Genomic DNA, 15,649 nt, shown 5'->3' on the forward strand with positions numbered 1-15,649 from the left:
TCTATTTATATGTAGAAACTGACTTTGGCGTGCATGCGATACGCACGTGTTTGACGTGCATACAATACGCGGTTTTTGCGTGCATATACACACTTTGTTGGCGTGCATATAATATGCATTTGGCGTAGCCTACATATACGCACCTAGCCCACACTCCTAAACCTACCAATTGCGTATCTTATACACCCCAAAGTCCATTTTTGCATATAAATACGCCAAATAGAAATAGAAAATCGTGCCATTAACGCACACATTCATGAGATCGGGTTAGGCCTATATTTTAATATATATTTTATCAAAACATGTTGATAAATAGTTTCATGTGGATTGTAACCAGCGCCGTACTGTTGTTATGGTTAACGTTACCTCGGTACGTTACTTTCAATCTAATCTAACTTTTGTGGATTTGTTGAAACATATATTTACTTGTAGGATATGTGAAAAATACATACTTTAGAGACCTTTTGAGAACATTTTTGACATTCTTTAGGGGTTCAGTTACAGACCCCTATAATTAGCACCCCCTCAATTAATTATTTCCAAGCTTCAGAATCAAGATAAAATGTTGTTAAAACTATTTTGTGCCAAAGCTAGTTCATTAACAACACTGTTCCCTATTAAAACGTGTGGGAACATTCACTGCGACAAAAAACAATTTAAACCATTTTGTATGCATTAGTGACTCAATAACTTTAACCTCAAAGGAAGAGGTAATTTATTTATTCATTCATTAATTTTTTTAAAGCAGATGATTCACATCTGCTGTTATTGCTCCAGCGGTACCGTCCTTAATACGTGTAAAGGACCGTCTGTTAGACGTGATAAACAGAGAATATGTTGCATGCTGCTTTATAATCTTGCATTCCTCCTTGCTTGCGCACACACATTTGAACATTTTAATTGCGTTGGAAGAACTTTTTAGGTCTACAGATCAGCCAGCAGACAGTTGGTGTGCAGCATAATGAGGCGGACACACCTGGCGCGCGAAAACAACTGGTTTGGCCCTGGTGTCAGAGTCTGCATCAGCAGCTGACTCCCGCGTCTGGAGAAAGTTTCTGGGACCTCCGAAATCATTTGGCGAATCATTTAAGGAAATTGTGAACATATGATTAATAATCATGATTATTAATCACGGAACTGAACTGTTCTTGTTCCACACAGACCTGACCTTCAAGACAAGAAGTAACTTTTAGTAGCCTATTTTTGGAATTCATTGGATACTGGTGGAAATCATCATTTGCACAGACACAAATAAATTAATAAAGCAACAAGTATATCATTAACCAACAAATATGCCTGGTACAAGTGAAGTTAATTTAGTTAGGTACAAATCAACTAAGACAAATATCTAATTTGTCGTTTTAAAATGTGATGCCAAATGACTTAACCACACAATGCCATTTTAAACAGTTAAAGATCTCCACTACACTACATAAAGTAAAAAAAAGAAGAAGACATTAAATACTAAATTAAATGTCTCACTTCACCTCTTGTCCCACTTAATCTGTATTTACTTTTATTGCATTTTGAAACTAAAACAATGAACCTTCTCAACAAACCAGGTACGCTAGACTAGATGTTTAATTTATAAAATGAAAACTTATTTAACTTATATTATCTATAGAATTAAGGTGGAATTAATATCCTCCAGGCAAGTACCTCTTCTGGTGATCTCACTTCCTTTGCTGCTTCCTCTCAATTTGCTACACCTTTAATGTTTGAAAACTATAAACAATCTTCAAGCATTTAATTTTGATACATAAAAATTAGCCGTACAATATTATGAATTGCTGTGAGAGTGTTGTTTAATTCCCCTCATGATAATGGAGTGCATTTTGTTGTTCAATTTCTTAAAGTTTCGCTGTTTCTTTCAGGGTTCATTTTATGGCAGACTAAGACACTTCCTGGATGTGATCGACCCTCGCACTCTCCTTGTATCAGAGGTAAACGAGAACCTTCTGAAATGTAAACCTCAAATAATTTGATAATTTGTATGTGAATGCTGTTTTCGCTGTTATTTATTTATTTATTTTTTTTAGAAACGTTTAAATGAATGTATGAAACTCTTGGATCAGTTCAAAAATGGAACTCTGCCTCCAAGTGTGACTAATGTGCAGGTACGTTTGGGGCCCATTAAAAGGTCATTTGGAAACCCCCATTGTGTCATGTTTGCTACACATTTTTGCAGTTATGCCATATAGGGGAACCATTTTTGGTTCACCAAAGCACCTTTCAGTGAACAGTTTATAAAATAATTTTTTTTTCACTATAAAGAACCTGTTGTGGAATGGAAAGATTCCATTGATGTTAAAGGTTCTCTATGGAACCACAGATGTCAATAAAGAGCCTTTTTAAAAGAGTGTGTTAAAGGTAATGTGAGTAGTATGTTAGCAGAGGAACAAACATCAGCCAATTAAATTCAAAATCAAATTCACATGTGTTGTGTAAAGAACTTCAGTTTTCTTGGTAACGTCAGTTACACAACAAAATCAAAGTGAGGATGTAATACTCCTAAACATTTCCCTCTTTTGCATGTTTCTGTTTTTCACAATAGCTTTGGGAGGCACAGAAGATTAAACAGGTGAGTGTGAACAGCGTTGGAAGCCTTTTACAGGTTGCTATGATGAAAGAACCTGCTTAAATCACTCAACATCTTCGTGCGCAGTGTGACACGCACTCACAAGCTGTAGTTCTGTATAGTGGTCTAATGAGAGGAGAATTACGGCTAACCTCAGCATGGTAATTCTCCCATCAGCTCGCTCTCACCTCTTCTTCTCTCTCGTTTCCTCCTCGTCATCCTGTCTGCTGTCTGTGGATTCATTATGTCCTCAGGCCATCATCCATCCAGACACAGGAGAGAAGATCCCCATGCCCTTTCGCATGTCAGGTAAGGGTGTGAGTGTGTTTTCGGTGTGTGTGTGTGTGTGTGTCTGTGTCATGGGTGGTAGGCAGTTTTCTGCTTGTTACCAGCTCTGGAGACTGGAGTTAGGTGGTAGGGGGTCTCTCTGGACCGATCTGTTGGCAAAGGTCACACTCAGCTGGGCTCTGATTAAACCCTCTCCCTCCTGCTGTCTGGAAGTGTTGTTGGGCCACTCAGAAATAGGAGTATTTTAGTCTTCTCTTAACACCACTATTTAAAGAGAGAACAGATAGAGAGAGACCTGCCTGACAATTATGATGGCTACCTCTGAAACATGCTATCTTTTATGAGTAATGACGATTTTATAAATGTGAACCTGGAGCACAAAACCAGTCTTAAGTCGCTGGGGTATATCTATAGCAATAACCAAAAATACATTGTATGGGTCAAAATGACTGATTTTTCTTTTATGCCAAAAATCATTAGGATATTAAGTAAAGATCATGTTCCATTAAGATATTTTGTAAATTTCCTACTGTAAATATATTAAAATTTAAATTTTGATTAGTAATATGCATGGCTAAGAACTTAATTTGGACAACTTTAAAGGCGATTATCTCAATATTTAGATTTTTGTGCACCCTCAGATTCCAGATATTCAAATAGCTGTATCTCGGCCAAATATTGTCATATCCTAACAAACCATACATCAAAGGAAAGCTTATTTATTCAGCTTTCCGATGATGTATAAATCTCAATTTCGAAAAATTGACCCTTATGACTGGTTTTGTGGTCCAGGGTCACAAATGTGTTAAAGGTCAGTAATAATGTCAAATGAGAGTCTATAATCCTGTTCGTTAAACCAAACATGACATGAAATGTACTTCTGTGGCCTGATCCAGCCTATTCGAATGTCAAAATGACAGTCTTAGTGTGATTTAATTATTGGATCAAGGGTTCATTTTCTCCTGAAATCATCTCAGCACACGGTTCTCCTTTTCCTTTCAGGTTTTGTGCCCTTTGGTACTCCAGTGGTAGGTCATTGTGAAAAGATATTCAACTTTTCCTTCTTGTCTAGCCCACCAAATGTAAACTTTAAATCACTTCTTGTAATTTACTCCTCCATTATAGGTTGTAGGCCTCCTTTTACCCAATCAGACATTTGCTTCCACCATCTTCTGGCAGGTATGGTATACATGTGTTTTTCTGGTCTTTCCAGATGAAAAGTCAATCTGAGCTCTGTTTACTGTGAACTCACTGTCTCACTGTCTTTCTCACAGTGGCTGAACCAGAGCCACAATGCCTGTGTCAACTACTGCAACCGTAATGCATCTAAGGTGCGATATATAAGTAATATAATTTTTTTTGACCAGTGCATAAGGCATGGCATATTATTATGTTCACATATATTCTAAAATTATCATTAAAAAGCAATGAAAAAAAGTGCTACAGTGATGTATTTTTAGAAGCCAACTCAGACGTTTGCATCACCCTGGTTCCATCGACAAAAAACCAATAGGCTTTTGGATTAATGCAGAAAATAAGCTCTGTGAACAACAAAAAATTTATGATTTTTACACATTTTGTTTATCATGATAATCTTTACAGATGAACTATTTTATGAATACAATCATCCGAATTAAAAAACTAAACAAAGGCTATAAAAGAACTATTTCAGCATCGCCATCAGCATCAAGTGTATTCATTTTAATGCATGCATAATGCCGTATAAAGATTGTATAATATGTTGTATCATCTCATGAATAATCGTTACAACAGTTGTAATACATTATAATACTTACCTATTTATGGTTATAACTTTTTAAGAGTATGATTATGTATAACATGCAATGAGCACCATGTTTTATGCGCTTAAGTTATAATGGATTATAATTCTCATAATTTGAAGTCTTGCAACTTGACTTTGCTTCTTTAAGATCTTATTACATCTTGTGAGGATTGGTTGTTCATATTGGAGTGTTTTTCTGTGAGGCTAATGTTTCAGTGTGAGCTAGTTTACACTCATCGGTAAGCATTTTACAATGAAATATGGTTTTCTTGAAATTACAATACAAATGTTCAAAGTAGATGTATCACATAACCCATTCATTATATCTTAAGCATACAGTGACCATTTATAAATATTATGAGCATATTGTACAGCATTTTGGATATTTACAAAGAAGACTTTTTTGTCTTTTTATAATAAAAGACCACTTATAAGATACTGTGCAGATCTTAAAACAATGTCAAGATGTGAGACATATAATGCATTATAACTATGGGAAATATCATCTATTTTAACTTTAGAGGATATAATGTGATATAATAAATAATAATATTCTAAGAAGCTAAAACAAAAATATTATACATTCTATATAAGTTTTGCGATTCATGATACATGTTGTTTTTGTAACACTGTGCAATAAGGTTTCATTTGTTAACATTAGTAAACTTTAAATAACAATGAACAATACTTGTTCCAAATAAGACCTTATTGTAAAGTGTTGCCCTTCTTTTATAAGATACTATGCGTGCATAATAATGAGTAAGAATGTGCTTAGAAAGCATTATATATACAAGCTCCAACGGAAGTGTTTCCAAAAATGCCATATTCATTCATTTTATTTGATTAATGTATGCTTTTTTATGTTTTCAGCCCACGCCAATGTCAACGTTTTTCCAGGGTTACCTCGGTGCAGTCAGCAGTGCAGTTACTATTGCAGTGAGTTCACATGCATGCACAAAACTGTATTATGTCATTTGATGTGTAGAAGGAATTCTCTTTTAATCCTTACATTTTAAATTGCCATTTCACGCTAACAGAAAAAAATGTTTATTCATGACTTTTCTAGTATTACGTGACTTAAATTTTAACAAGCGAACTGATGGAGGCTGATAGCATCACATTGGCACACAGAGCCCTTTGCTGTATTTCACATTGCTGAATTGCATATCCTTCTAGTCACGCCCCCAGTGTCCTCTAGAGCCAATTAGCTGCCCTGCTGGGCGGCAGTTTGATGCCCAGGGGCATGACAAGCAGAACCATGGTGACGACAACTACAAATGGCCCCATGCCTGTGAGAAATATGGGAGGGGGGCACTAATTAAAACTACAATCCCTCTGAAGACCCCTGCTGGGAAGGGAAGGGATGTGAATGGGTTTGATTCTCAGATGTTTGTTAGACGAGCCTTTAACTGGAGCTCATAGAGATGACCAGAGACTCACAAGGCAAGATGAGAAACAACTTAGCATAGCCTGTCATGACCTGATCATGAAGCCCACTGGGAGTTACGTGCTTTTAAGGTCACCATGAAAACAAATGTGTATTGTCTCCATAACATTTTTGACTTCATGGGTTATATTTATTATATTAGATCAATTATATTAGAACTGTCATGCTCTATGATTATGTGAGATGTCACTCTCTAAATAAAGGACAGATAGGTGTAATATGAAGCCATAGCTGTGGCACAGCGGGTAATGTGAGTGCTCTACACGTGTAAATCTGCTGCGCTCATGGGCACACAGTTCAAATTTCCTCCCTCTCTTCACCTATTTTCCTGTCTGGGCTACATAGTCTTTTAAATTAAAGAAAAAAAATGATGAAAAAAAGAATTCAATTTTAAAATTGAAGTATTATAATAAAACATATATACACACACACTACTGTTCAAAAGTTTGAAGTCAGTGAGACGTTTCTTATGCTCACCAATGCTACATTTATTTGATGAAAATGCAGGAAAACAGTAATAGCGTGAAATATTACAATTTAAAATAACTAATATCTATTTCAATATATTTTTAAATGTCATTTATATTGCTGAATTTTCAGTAGCTATTACTCCAGTCTTTATTATGAATTATGTGAAAATGAAACAATGAAGCAGTGTGTGTGTGTGTGTGTGTGTGTGTGTGTGTGTAGCTTTAATCTGTCATTCAGAAATTATTCTAATATGCTGATTTTCTGCTCAAGAAACATTTTTTGTTATCAGTGTTGAAAGCAGTTGTGCTGCTTAATATTTGTGTGGAAACAGTATATTTTTTTCAGGATTTTTTAATAGAAAGTTTGAAAGAACAACATTTATTTGAAATAGAAATCTTTTGTAACATTATAAACTTTTGTAACATTGGTAGTTTCATGTGTCCTTTCTGAATAAAAATATTAATATCTTTGAAAGAAAAAAATATTATTGACGTCAAACTTTTGAACAGTGTGTGTGTGTGTGTGTATGTATGTGTATATATATATATATATATGTGTGTGTGTGTGTGTGTGTATGTGTGTGTGTATGTATACATTTATAATTGTATGTTTATTTCAAAAACATATTTACAATGTTACATATAACAAATTTTTTTACTTTATTTTAAATAAATTAAATGTAACTGAACGTGTGCACAGGTGGGGCTGACTCTTCTTATTAAAAGAGCTGAGCATTTCAGTCCAGCTACAAGAATCCTGGTCCAGAGGTTCATCCCGTTCCCTGCTGTTGGTATGTGCATGTGTGTGAGAGCATGTTTATGTATGTGTTGATTTTCTGGCATAATTTGCCCTGTTGTGTTTATGACAGAAATCAAGCATCCTGTCATGCGGTCTTGCTAAATTGCTGATTATTAAAGCATAAAACGACTGAGTAATGCACGATATTAATTAATGCCTACAGTTTTCAGTCCGCTCTTTTGCTGTCTGAAAGCTCACGTCTTTGCATTTGTAATGACACTCAATTTCTAAATGAGCATTTGTTCAGACTTTCATTAAACCGCAAGCGTTTGTTTATTGTTGTGTATTAGCGCGTTGTGTTTTGACTGATCCTGTTGTCAGAGGGAGCTGCTGCTGAAATGTAATCTCAGTGTTCCATTAGCGTTCTGAGGCTCAAACAGGTCCAGAGGGGCTGAGGGAGACTGTCCCACAATGCCTTGGGGATGCTTGGCTGTAATTAAATTGTTTTCGTCCCCCACCCCACCCCTTAATTAAATCAGCAGGTTCCCCCTCACCTCTCTGGGCAGGGGTAACGGGGCCTTGTTAGCTCTCGGCTGCCACTCTCTAATTGGTTAATTAGGCCTAAAGTGCTCTCTGTGTTAGCACTGAGTTCCCTGTCTCCAGGCCGCCATGTTGTTGTTGTTGTTTTTTAGTGTTTAGTTATGAAAGGCAATTAAATGCAGCTAATGGAACGCAGTGGAGACAAAGTGTTTGAAATTTGCCTTTGATTTTATTTTGCATTATTAGCATTTATATATATTTTAAGTAAAATGCTAATTAATCTTTTTTTGTTAACCTCAAAATGACATCTCGAATTTAGCACTTTTATAAAAGGGATTTTCATAATGGTTTTCGCCTCTATGGGTGACCTAAAGCAGGACCTCCTTAATATAAAATTTAGTATGCATTTGTTTATGTTTCTTTGTTCTCCATTTTTGATTCTGCATGTGTGTGTGTGTCTGTGTGTCTGTGTGTGTTTAATTGGCCTGGGTCTGAACCCCTCAGAGGTGAATAGCTATTTACTCAGCCAATTAACTCATCCCCACAACACTGCAGCACTGAACACTGATAACTCACAACACAAGGCCTGTAAATTAAAAATGCTTCAGGCTCTCTTTATTTCTCTTTCTCTCTCACACACACACACACACACACGCACCCACACCAATCTCACCACATGCCACAGATGATAATGCCAGGAAGTAAATCATTATTCTAATCATTTTTCCGCTTGTAATTCACGTGTGCACTTTGCATATGAAACTATTTGTTTTATATCCAGTTAACCCCTCTTAGCACCGACATTCCAGATCAAGAATGTTTTCCAGTTCTGATTGCTTTTATTTTAATATCCACAGGTGGTGACTCTCTGACAGGTTATTACTATTGTATTCTGTTCGTTCTGTAGTATTTTTATTGGGAGATTATATATATATGGGAGATTGCATTAAGATGTGTCACTCACCATCTAGCAAACTTTCTATAAAATGTGTGATGTGATATAGAAGTTATACAAATTTTTAATGATAAATACTGTTTGTATGTCAAGATACAATCATTTTTATGTTAAAAAAATGTATTATATATATTTATATATGTACGTGTGTGTGTGTGTGTGTGTGTGTGTGTGAATGATCATAATCTGCCTACTGTTACAAGTCCTACTATTACTATACAGATACTTTTGTAAAATATTGAATATTAAACTCGCCTGGATGTTTTTATAAAATGTGAGTAATGTGCAGCAAAATAAGACTTGTATTCATATTTTTATTTGAAGTGGAAATTTCTAACGTCTTCCCCAGTGATTCAACTTACCCTTGGCATGACACATCATGCTACTAACTTTTTAGTAGGCTTTCTTCTAATTTCAGTTGATAATCCGGTTGCACTTTATTTTACAGTACTTGTACTTATGTGTACTTACAGTGTACTTACCTAAGAAAGTACTGGATAATATAAGGTAACTACATGGGTTAGGGGTAGGTTCAGGGTTAGTACCTAGTTATTACCCAGTTATTGTAATTACTATAACAAATACATAGTATGTATATGCGGAACAGGACTGTAAAATAAAGTGCTACTGATAATCCTGTACATTCTGTATATTTTACATATTTCTGGCCTAGTTGACAGTTTAGATATAAAATAGCACCGACCCGTGTATACCCCATTATTCTCCCCTACTCTTTTAAGTTCAAATGCATTGAGCACATTAACTGCTTCTTACATTTCTTGTGTTTTCTTGTTTGAAAACGTGTCAGAGATAGTGACAATAGTCCAAACAGAGTCCAATTCACACGATTCTCTCTCATTGAATCTAAATAGTTAGACATCAGATGGAATTGTGTTTGTGATCAAGTCCTGTTTTCTAACCGCAGCTCTCCCTTCATTTAGCAAGTGCCAACGTGTGTAATGTTTTGCTGATGCGCCACACTGAGCTGTCAGAGGGCATCTGCGTACTGGACGACAAAGGCAATGTGGTGGGCACCTCAAAGCTGGCTGCCAGGCATGTGAGTATGGATCCTTTTGCACGTGTGAGGTGAAAGGTTACTGGCAGCTTTTGTGCAGGCCTATTGTGAGTTCTGGTCTGATAAATGTCTTTTTGTTCAGGCTCTGATAGAGACATCCCTGACTCGTGTCGTGCTGCCCATGCCTGTTCTCCTGCTGCCGCCTTTAATAATGGCCATGCTGGAGAGGTCAGATGAGTTCTTGTGAATTTGACATTTCAGACTTGAGTTATTTTTACAGCACCATCGCACAGTTTACCTCAGAAATCACACAACAATGTGCACCATATGTCCTGGTATATTTGTATTTCACAGTTTGATGTGATCACAACTTTTTATGTATCATTAATAGAACCTTAAAATGTACCAAATTCTCACAATTTTTTATTCCTACATAGACAAGGAGATGTTTGGCTGTTAAGTTCAAAATATGACAGTGGTATATAGTGGTATATACAATATGCTATATTCAGTGTTTTCTGCACTTCTGCAATTTTAATATGCTTAGAATTAAATGGTGGCACACCATGATTGGTTATGAGATCTATCAGTGAATCATCGCTTAAATTTCAGCCTTTTCCTTACAGAAATCATATGACTACAAAATGCTTAAAATAAAGTGCACAAATCGCATGGACTAATGACAACCTTTTACTAAATGTGCCACAATTTAAAGGGACCAGTAAGATTTTTTTTCTTTGAAAGAAATGTATACTTTTATTCAGCAAGGAAGCATTAAATTGATCAAAATGATCAATTTAAAATCATGTGACACTGAATGGCTGCTGAAAATTCAGCTATGCAATCACAGGAATAAATGTAATTTTTAAATATAGAAAACAGTTATTTTAAATATAGTATTTCAAAATATTACTGATTTACTGTATCAAATAAATACAGCCTTGGTGAGAGATGTCTTTCAAAAACATTAACTAATCTTACTGACCCCAAAATTTTTAAATGGTCTACTTTTTTTGGTTCACTGAGGAAAAGAAAGATACAAATTTTATATGATGACAAAATTTTTGTTTTTGAACTATTCCTATAATGTCTGTCTAGCTAGACAGGAGATGTCATGTCTACAGTGTATATGTGGCATTGGAGACCAAAAGTCCACCTTCAAAATCAGATTTTCTTGAATTTAAACTTTAGTTTAGAAAGAAGTTTTATGATAAAGTTTTTAACTCCTTTTATATCAAATTCTAAAATGCAAAATGCACATTTCTGTTGAAGAGTGGGATCGACTCTTCACCAGAATTCGATGGGTTTTATGACTCCTAGACAATGTCGCAACCTCCTCAAATTGTTCCTGCTCTTGATTCGCAGGTGTGTGCTGCTATGTGTGTGTGTGTGTCTGTGTGTGAGCGGCAGTAAATGGTGAGTTGTCCTCTGCTATGCTGCCTGTCAGCTCACCCTCACTGGCTCTCAATGGAGCAAGAACAGGGCTGCAGGAGGGTCACTGCTTTGAGGGTGGGGCTGAGGGCCAGGGCTATCCTTGATTAATTAGAGCGCTGAGAGGAGTCTGTGTGATATATGTGTGGTGCTTAAACCTTTCACCTGTCTCTCTAGCTGTGTCCGAAAACGAAGACAGCTGCTTTGCTGAACACTCCGTGACGCTGTTTTTGCATTAAAGTATGAAAATGGTTTCAGACTGTCGTGCAAGATGCAACAGTGTCACATGAAATGATCTAGAGGAAATTTAAATGAGCTTTAGACATAACCAAGCAAATATAACTATGATGCTTATTTGCTGATTGAAATTTTACAAATAAAAAAAAAGGTCGTTTATGAATTTAACTACTTCTTTCAGATGTTATTGTTATAAGGATTGTTACAGGAACTGGCAATATGTTATGTAGTGATTTGTACTGTCAAGGTTTTTAAAATGCATTTTGTTTTTGTAATATAAAACATTAGTAACACTTTGCTTGAAACCTTTATATACAGTGCATTTTAAAAGTGTTTTAATGCATAAATTATGCCTTCTAATGCACCTTATTATGTATAGTATGATTCATGAATAATTGTTCATATAATGATACGTTATACTTATCTATTCATTGTTGCATCTTTAATGCTTTAAAATACATGACAAACAACCAATTTCAGATCTAACAAGGAATCTACAAATATTATGAGTTTTAGCTTGGATTACAATTATTTTTGAAAATATGTATAATGCATTACATAATGAATGCCTTTATAATGCATTATACATAAATGCTTTAAGTAAAGTGTTACCAAAAAAATTACATTTATTAGACTACCTTTGCCATCTTAACACCCACTTAAAGTTAATAAAAAAAACCTGAATAATTTAATAACACTTTTAAATGTAATCTTTAACAAACTAAATGTAAATGGATTTTATTTTTTTCTTGATAGATTGTAATATCTGCTTTTTCATTGGTTATTGGTCATAACATGAAAATAAATATTGTGCATCCATAATATCATAGGATACGTTTCGTTTAAAGGCAGCAACTGTTGTTTACTACATGTCACTTCAGTGCAGCTTTGGCCTCTTCACAGGAGAGTGACGGATGAGTGTGTTGATTTAGTTAGAGCAGTTGACGGACACGATAAAAGGTCTTTAACAAACTTTGATCCTTTCCCCTGTTCCGTTCCTCTCCCAAACATACACATATACACAGAGAGAGAGAGAGAGTTTCTGGTGGCCAATTAAAGCTCATCATGCGTATGTGTTGATGAAGTCATCATTAGGCAGTCGCTGCCTTCATTAAAGCAGGACTACTCTGGAGGACTCCTGCAGAGCACGCTATCCCACAACCCCCAACACGCACTGCGGCCAGGGAGGGAGGGGGAGGTGTCAGGGAGCAATCACGCACAGCAGTTCTTCGAAAGTGTCAGCGAGCGCCTCTGATAACAAAAATGGCGGGAATGCTCACCGCCTTGCCAATAACGTATGCATTTTTGTGGGTGTTTGTACGTTAGGCTCCCTCTGCTGCAGAAGCGCCCTCGTCTCGGGCTGCCTGTTCACAGCATGGTGTGTCTCTGTGCGTTCGGCCTAGCGCTGCCTGTTGCCATCAGCCTGTTCCCCCAAAACAGTCAGGTGAGCACTCGCACACGCCTCCCTCCATCCGCTCGCACTTTCTCTCCGTCCCCTTCTCTTTGTCTGCCGTGAAGACGGTTATGGTTTAAAATGGTGTTTATTAAGCTGTTCATCCATATGGTTACTGAACTGCAGACATATGTGCTGCCAACTACTTCTATTCCTCTCCCACCCCTCCCCTCCTCCTCTCCTCTCACTCTCTCGCTCCCTCTTTACACTTTTCCGAGGGTTCCAGACGAACGCTCCCAAAAAACTCCACTCCTGTCCCCCCCACCTTTTCACACCCCACAGGATGTCTGTTTCAGATTCTGCCTCACACACTCACACACTCATCGCCATCTGTTTCTGAGCAAAATATTGCAAGTTTTGGCCCTGGTTTGGATATTTACCAGTGCTCGCTGTTTCATTTGAGCTTTTTATGATGGCTGAAGTGTCAGTTTTGACTGTGAAAAATGCTCGAGGCTGGAAAGACGTGGCACACTTTGAATTCTCATTTGGTGAAACATTTTAAACATCTTAATGACTTAATGATTGCTGTGAATGGTTACCTCACTGTAGCCAAAATATCTGAATCTTAATGTCAGTATAAAAATAACACTCCGTAATCAAAGCAGAGGAATCATATATGAGAAAATGTTATGTTACAATCTTTTCCTGGCACTTCTGTTACCACTAAAGCTAAATTAAATGAACCTAATAATTAGAGGTTAATGAAGCTATAAATGCTGTCCACGTATATAGTTGTTTGCATGTACTTGTCATATTTTGACCACACCTGTTTCCTGTCTCTCAGATCCACGTGTCGGAGCTCGAGCCAGAGATCGCTGCTGCAACAGAGTGCAAGATCCTGACCTACAACAAGGGTCTTTAACCAGTCAGAATGCTTGACACCCAGCAACTAATGTCACTGTCCCTCACGGTAAAACTCTAATGTGAACAGAAAAATGCAAAGCGTCATTTCAAATTTTGATTGCATCTCACTGGATTGCTCCTGCTGTGTGTGAATGTGAATCCTCTCTCAGCCACACACAGAGACAGACTCACACCGGCGCTAATCGTCCTCTTGCCATGCTCTTGAACGTGGAAGTTGCAAATAGAGGATTTCAGGATATTTACAGCAGTGAAAACAAGTATTCTTTTGAATTTCCCTGTGATGTACTTTAAATGCACATAATTACCAGCCTTCCCATTCAAGCAGTTCTGTATTATCTGACTACAAAAGACTGAAAAATAAATGTAATTGTCTTAAAACAACGAATAAACAATCAGTTTTGATATTTTAAACAGTTGTAATTGATTTTTTTTTTTACACAAAATTAAATCACCTTTGTGTTATTTTCTTAAAAGGGCTTTACAAACCCCAAATCATGCTCAAATTGAATAGGAATTAAAACATAATGATTGCAGTAACATTTGTAATTGGGTTTGTTTTAAACACAGGATTAAACTGCCTTTGTGTTATTTTCAAATAATGCCTTTACAAACCCCAAATTATGCTCAAATTAAGTAGTAATTAAAAAATAATAATGAATTACCAGTAACAATTGTACATGTTTTTTTTTTTACACAGAATTAAACTGCCTTTGTATTATTTTTTATTAAAATGCCCTTACAAACCCCAAATAATGCTCAAATTAAATTGTAATTAAAAAAAAAATAATGAATTACCAGTAATTCCCATGTGGAAAAGATGTAAAACATTATTCTATAACTGTTTTGTATAGGTCAGTATTAACTCAAATTGATCAGACTCGCTCAGTTTTATCTACAATGATTTTTTTTCCCTTTTTGACATTGGTTTTCTTTTTTATTTGCACACTGCAAAAAGCGCACACTCAAATATACGATAAAATCAAATGCTTTTCTCTTTTGCTTTGTTCAAGAAAATACACAGAAATCCCTTAAAACATTATTATCATGGTTAATGAACAGAAACAATGTACACATTTGTGCAATTCCTGCTTTCTTCTTTTTCCATCCATTTGTTCTGTTGTTTATAGATGATTGTATCTCTGCTTTTATTTGGATGTGTTTGAGTTCCTTTGGCAGGACTGTAAAATGATTCCTGTAAACTTCTATTTTATCGTTAGATCCATCGATCTTATTTGTTACATTTTTGAAGAACTATCATTATACATATTTTATTATGTATTATTACGTCCAAATCTTATTAAATCTTAATTTAAAAAAATTATATAAGTGGACCTGTGTGTTTTTCTACCTGGTTGTCACGGGAACAGATCACAGTGGGCAGTAGTGAGGGGAGACATGACATGAAGCCGCATGTAGAACCATTAACCGTGCAGGACTGCCATACACTGTTGCACAACATGCACATGACCGCATTAATGAGGGTAACATTACTGCTTATACCTTCCTTATTGTCAGCTTTTTTTTAAATTTCGAAATCAAGGAAAAATTTGTTTTTAAGTCTTTAATTTATATGAAAACAAAGGTTTGCAACAAAAAATGGCTGATGACTTAATATAATAGTACCCTAACCCAGAAGTCATTGAGGTTCCTTTCAAAACAAGCAGCCAAGTATGTTCCACTAGAGTGCCACTCTACATCAACAAGCTTCTGTTTACCTACCATAGGTTCTCCATTACACCATTACATGCTTAAAGCAGTTCACACTGCAAAATAAATTGCTGTAATATGTGGTTGTTTATCATAACAAATTTGGTAGCAGCAAGTTTTATTGATTGAACTTAAATCTACA

At 36.0% G+C, this 15,649-nt stretch overlaps 1 protein-coding gene across 1 annotated transcript in view; it reads left to right on the plus strand.

The window, feature by feature from the left end:
- The window catches only part of sfxn5a (sideroflexin 5a), a 14,922-nt gene extending 755 nt beyond the window's left edge, over window positions 1-14,167 (plus strand). The window contains exons 2-15 of the mRNA XM_016545442.1: window positions 1,875-1,943; window positions 2,040-2,117; window positions 2,555-2,581; window positions 2,833-2,887; window positions 3,869-3,894; window positions 3,992-4,045; window positions 4,141-4,197; window positions 5,520-5,585; window positions 7,267-7,357; window positions 9,742-9,857; window positions 9,958-10,043; window positions 12,810-12,927; window positions 13,721-13,846; window positions 13,950-14,167. Coding sequence (XP_016400928.1) covers window positions 1,875-1,943; window positions 2,040-2,117; window positions 2,555-2,581; window positions 2,833-2,887; window positions 3,869-3,894; window positions 3,992-4,045; window positions 4,141-4,197; window positions 5,520-5,585; window positions 7,267-7,357; window positions 9,742-9,857; window positions 9,958-10,043; window positions 12,810-12,927; window positions 13,721-13,798 — 921 coding nt within the window. The 3' untranslated portion in view covers window positions 13,799-13,846; window positions 13,950-14,167. The remainder of the gene's footprint in view (window positions 1-1,874; window positions 1,944-2,039; window positions 2,118-2,554; window positions 2,582-2,832; window positions 2,888-3,868; window positions 3,895-3,991; window positions 4,046-4,140; window positions 4,198-5,519; window positions 5,586-7,266; window positions 7,358-9,741; window positions 9,858-9,957; window positions 10,044-12,809; window positions 12,928-13,720; window positions 13,847-13,949) is intronic.
- Window positions 14,168-15,649: the final 1,482 nt, after the last annotated feature.

The sequence above is a fragment of the Sinocyclocheilus rhinocerous genome, unplaced genomic scaffold, assembly GCF_001515625.1.
Source record: "Sinocyclocheilus rhinocerous isolate Xijiao unplaced genomic scaffold, SAMN03320098_v1.1 scaffold789, whole genome shotgun sequence".
In the NCBI taxonomy this organism is placed as follows: Eukaryota; Metazoa; Chordata; class Actinopteri; order Cypriniformes; family Cyprinidae; genus Sinocyclocheilus; species Sinocyclocheilus rhinocerous.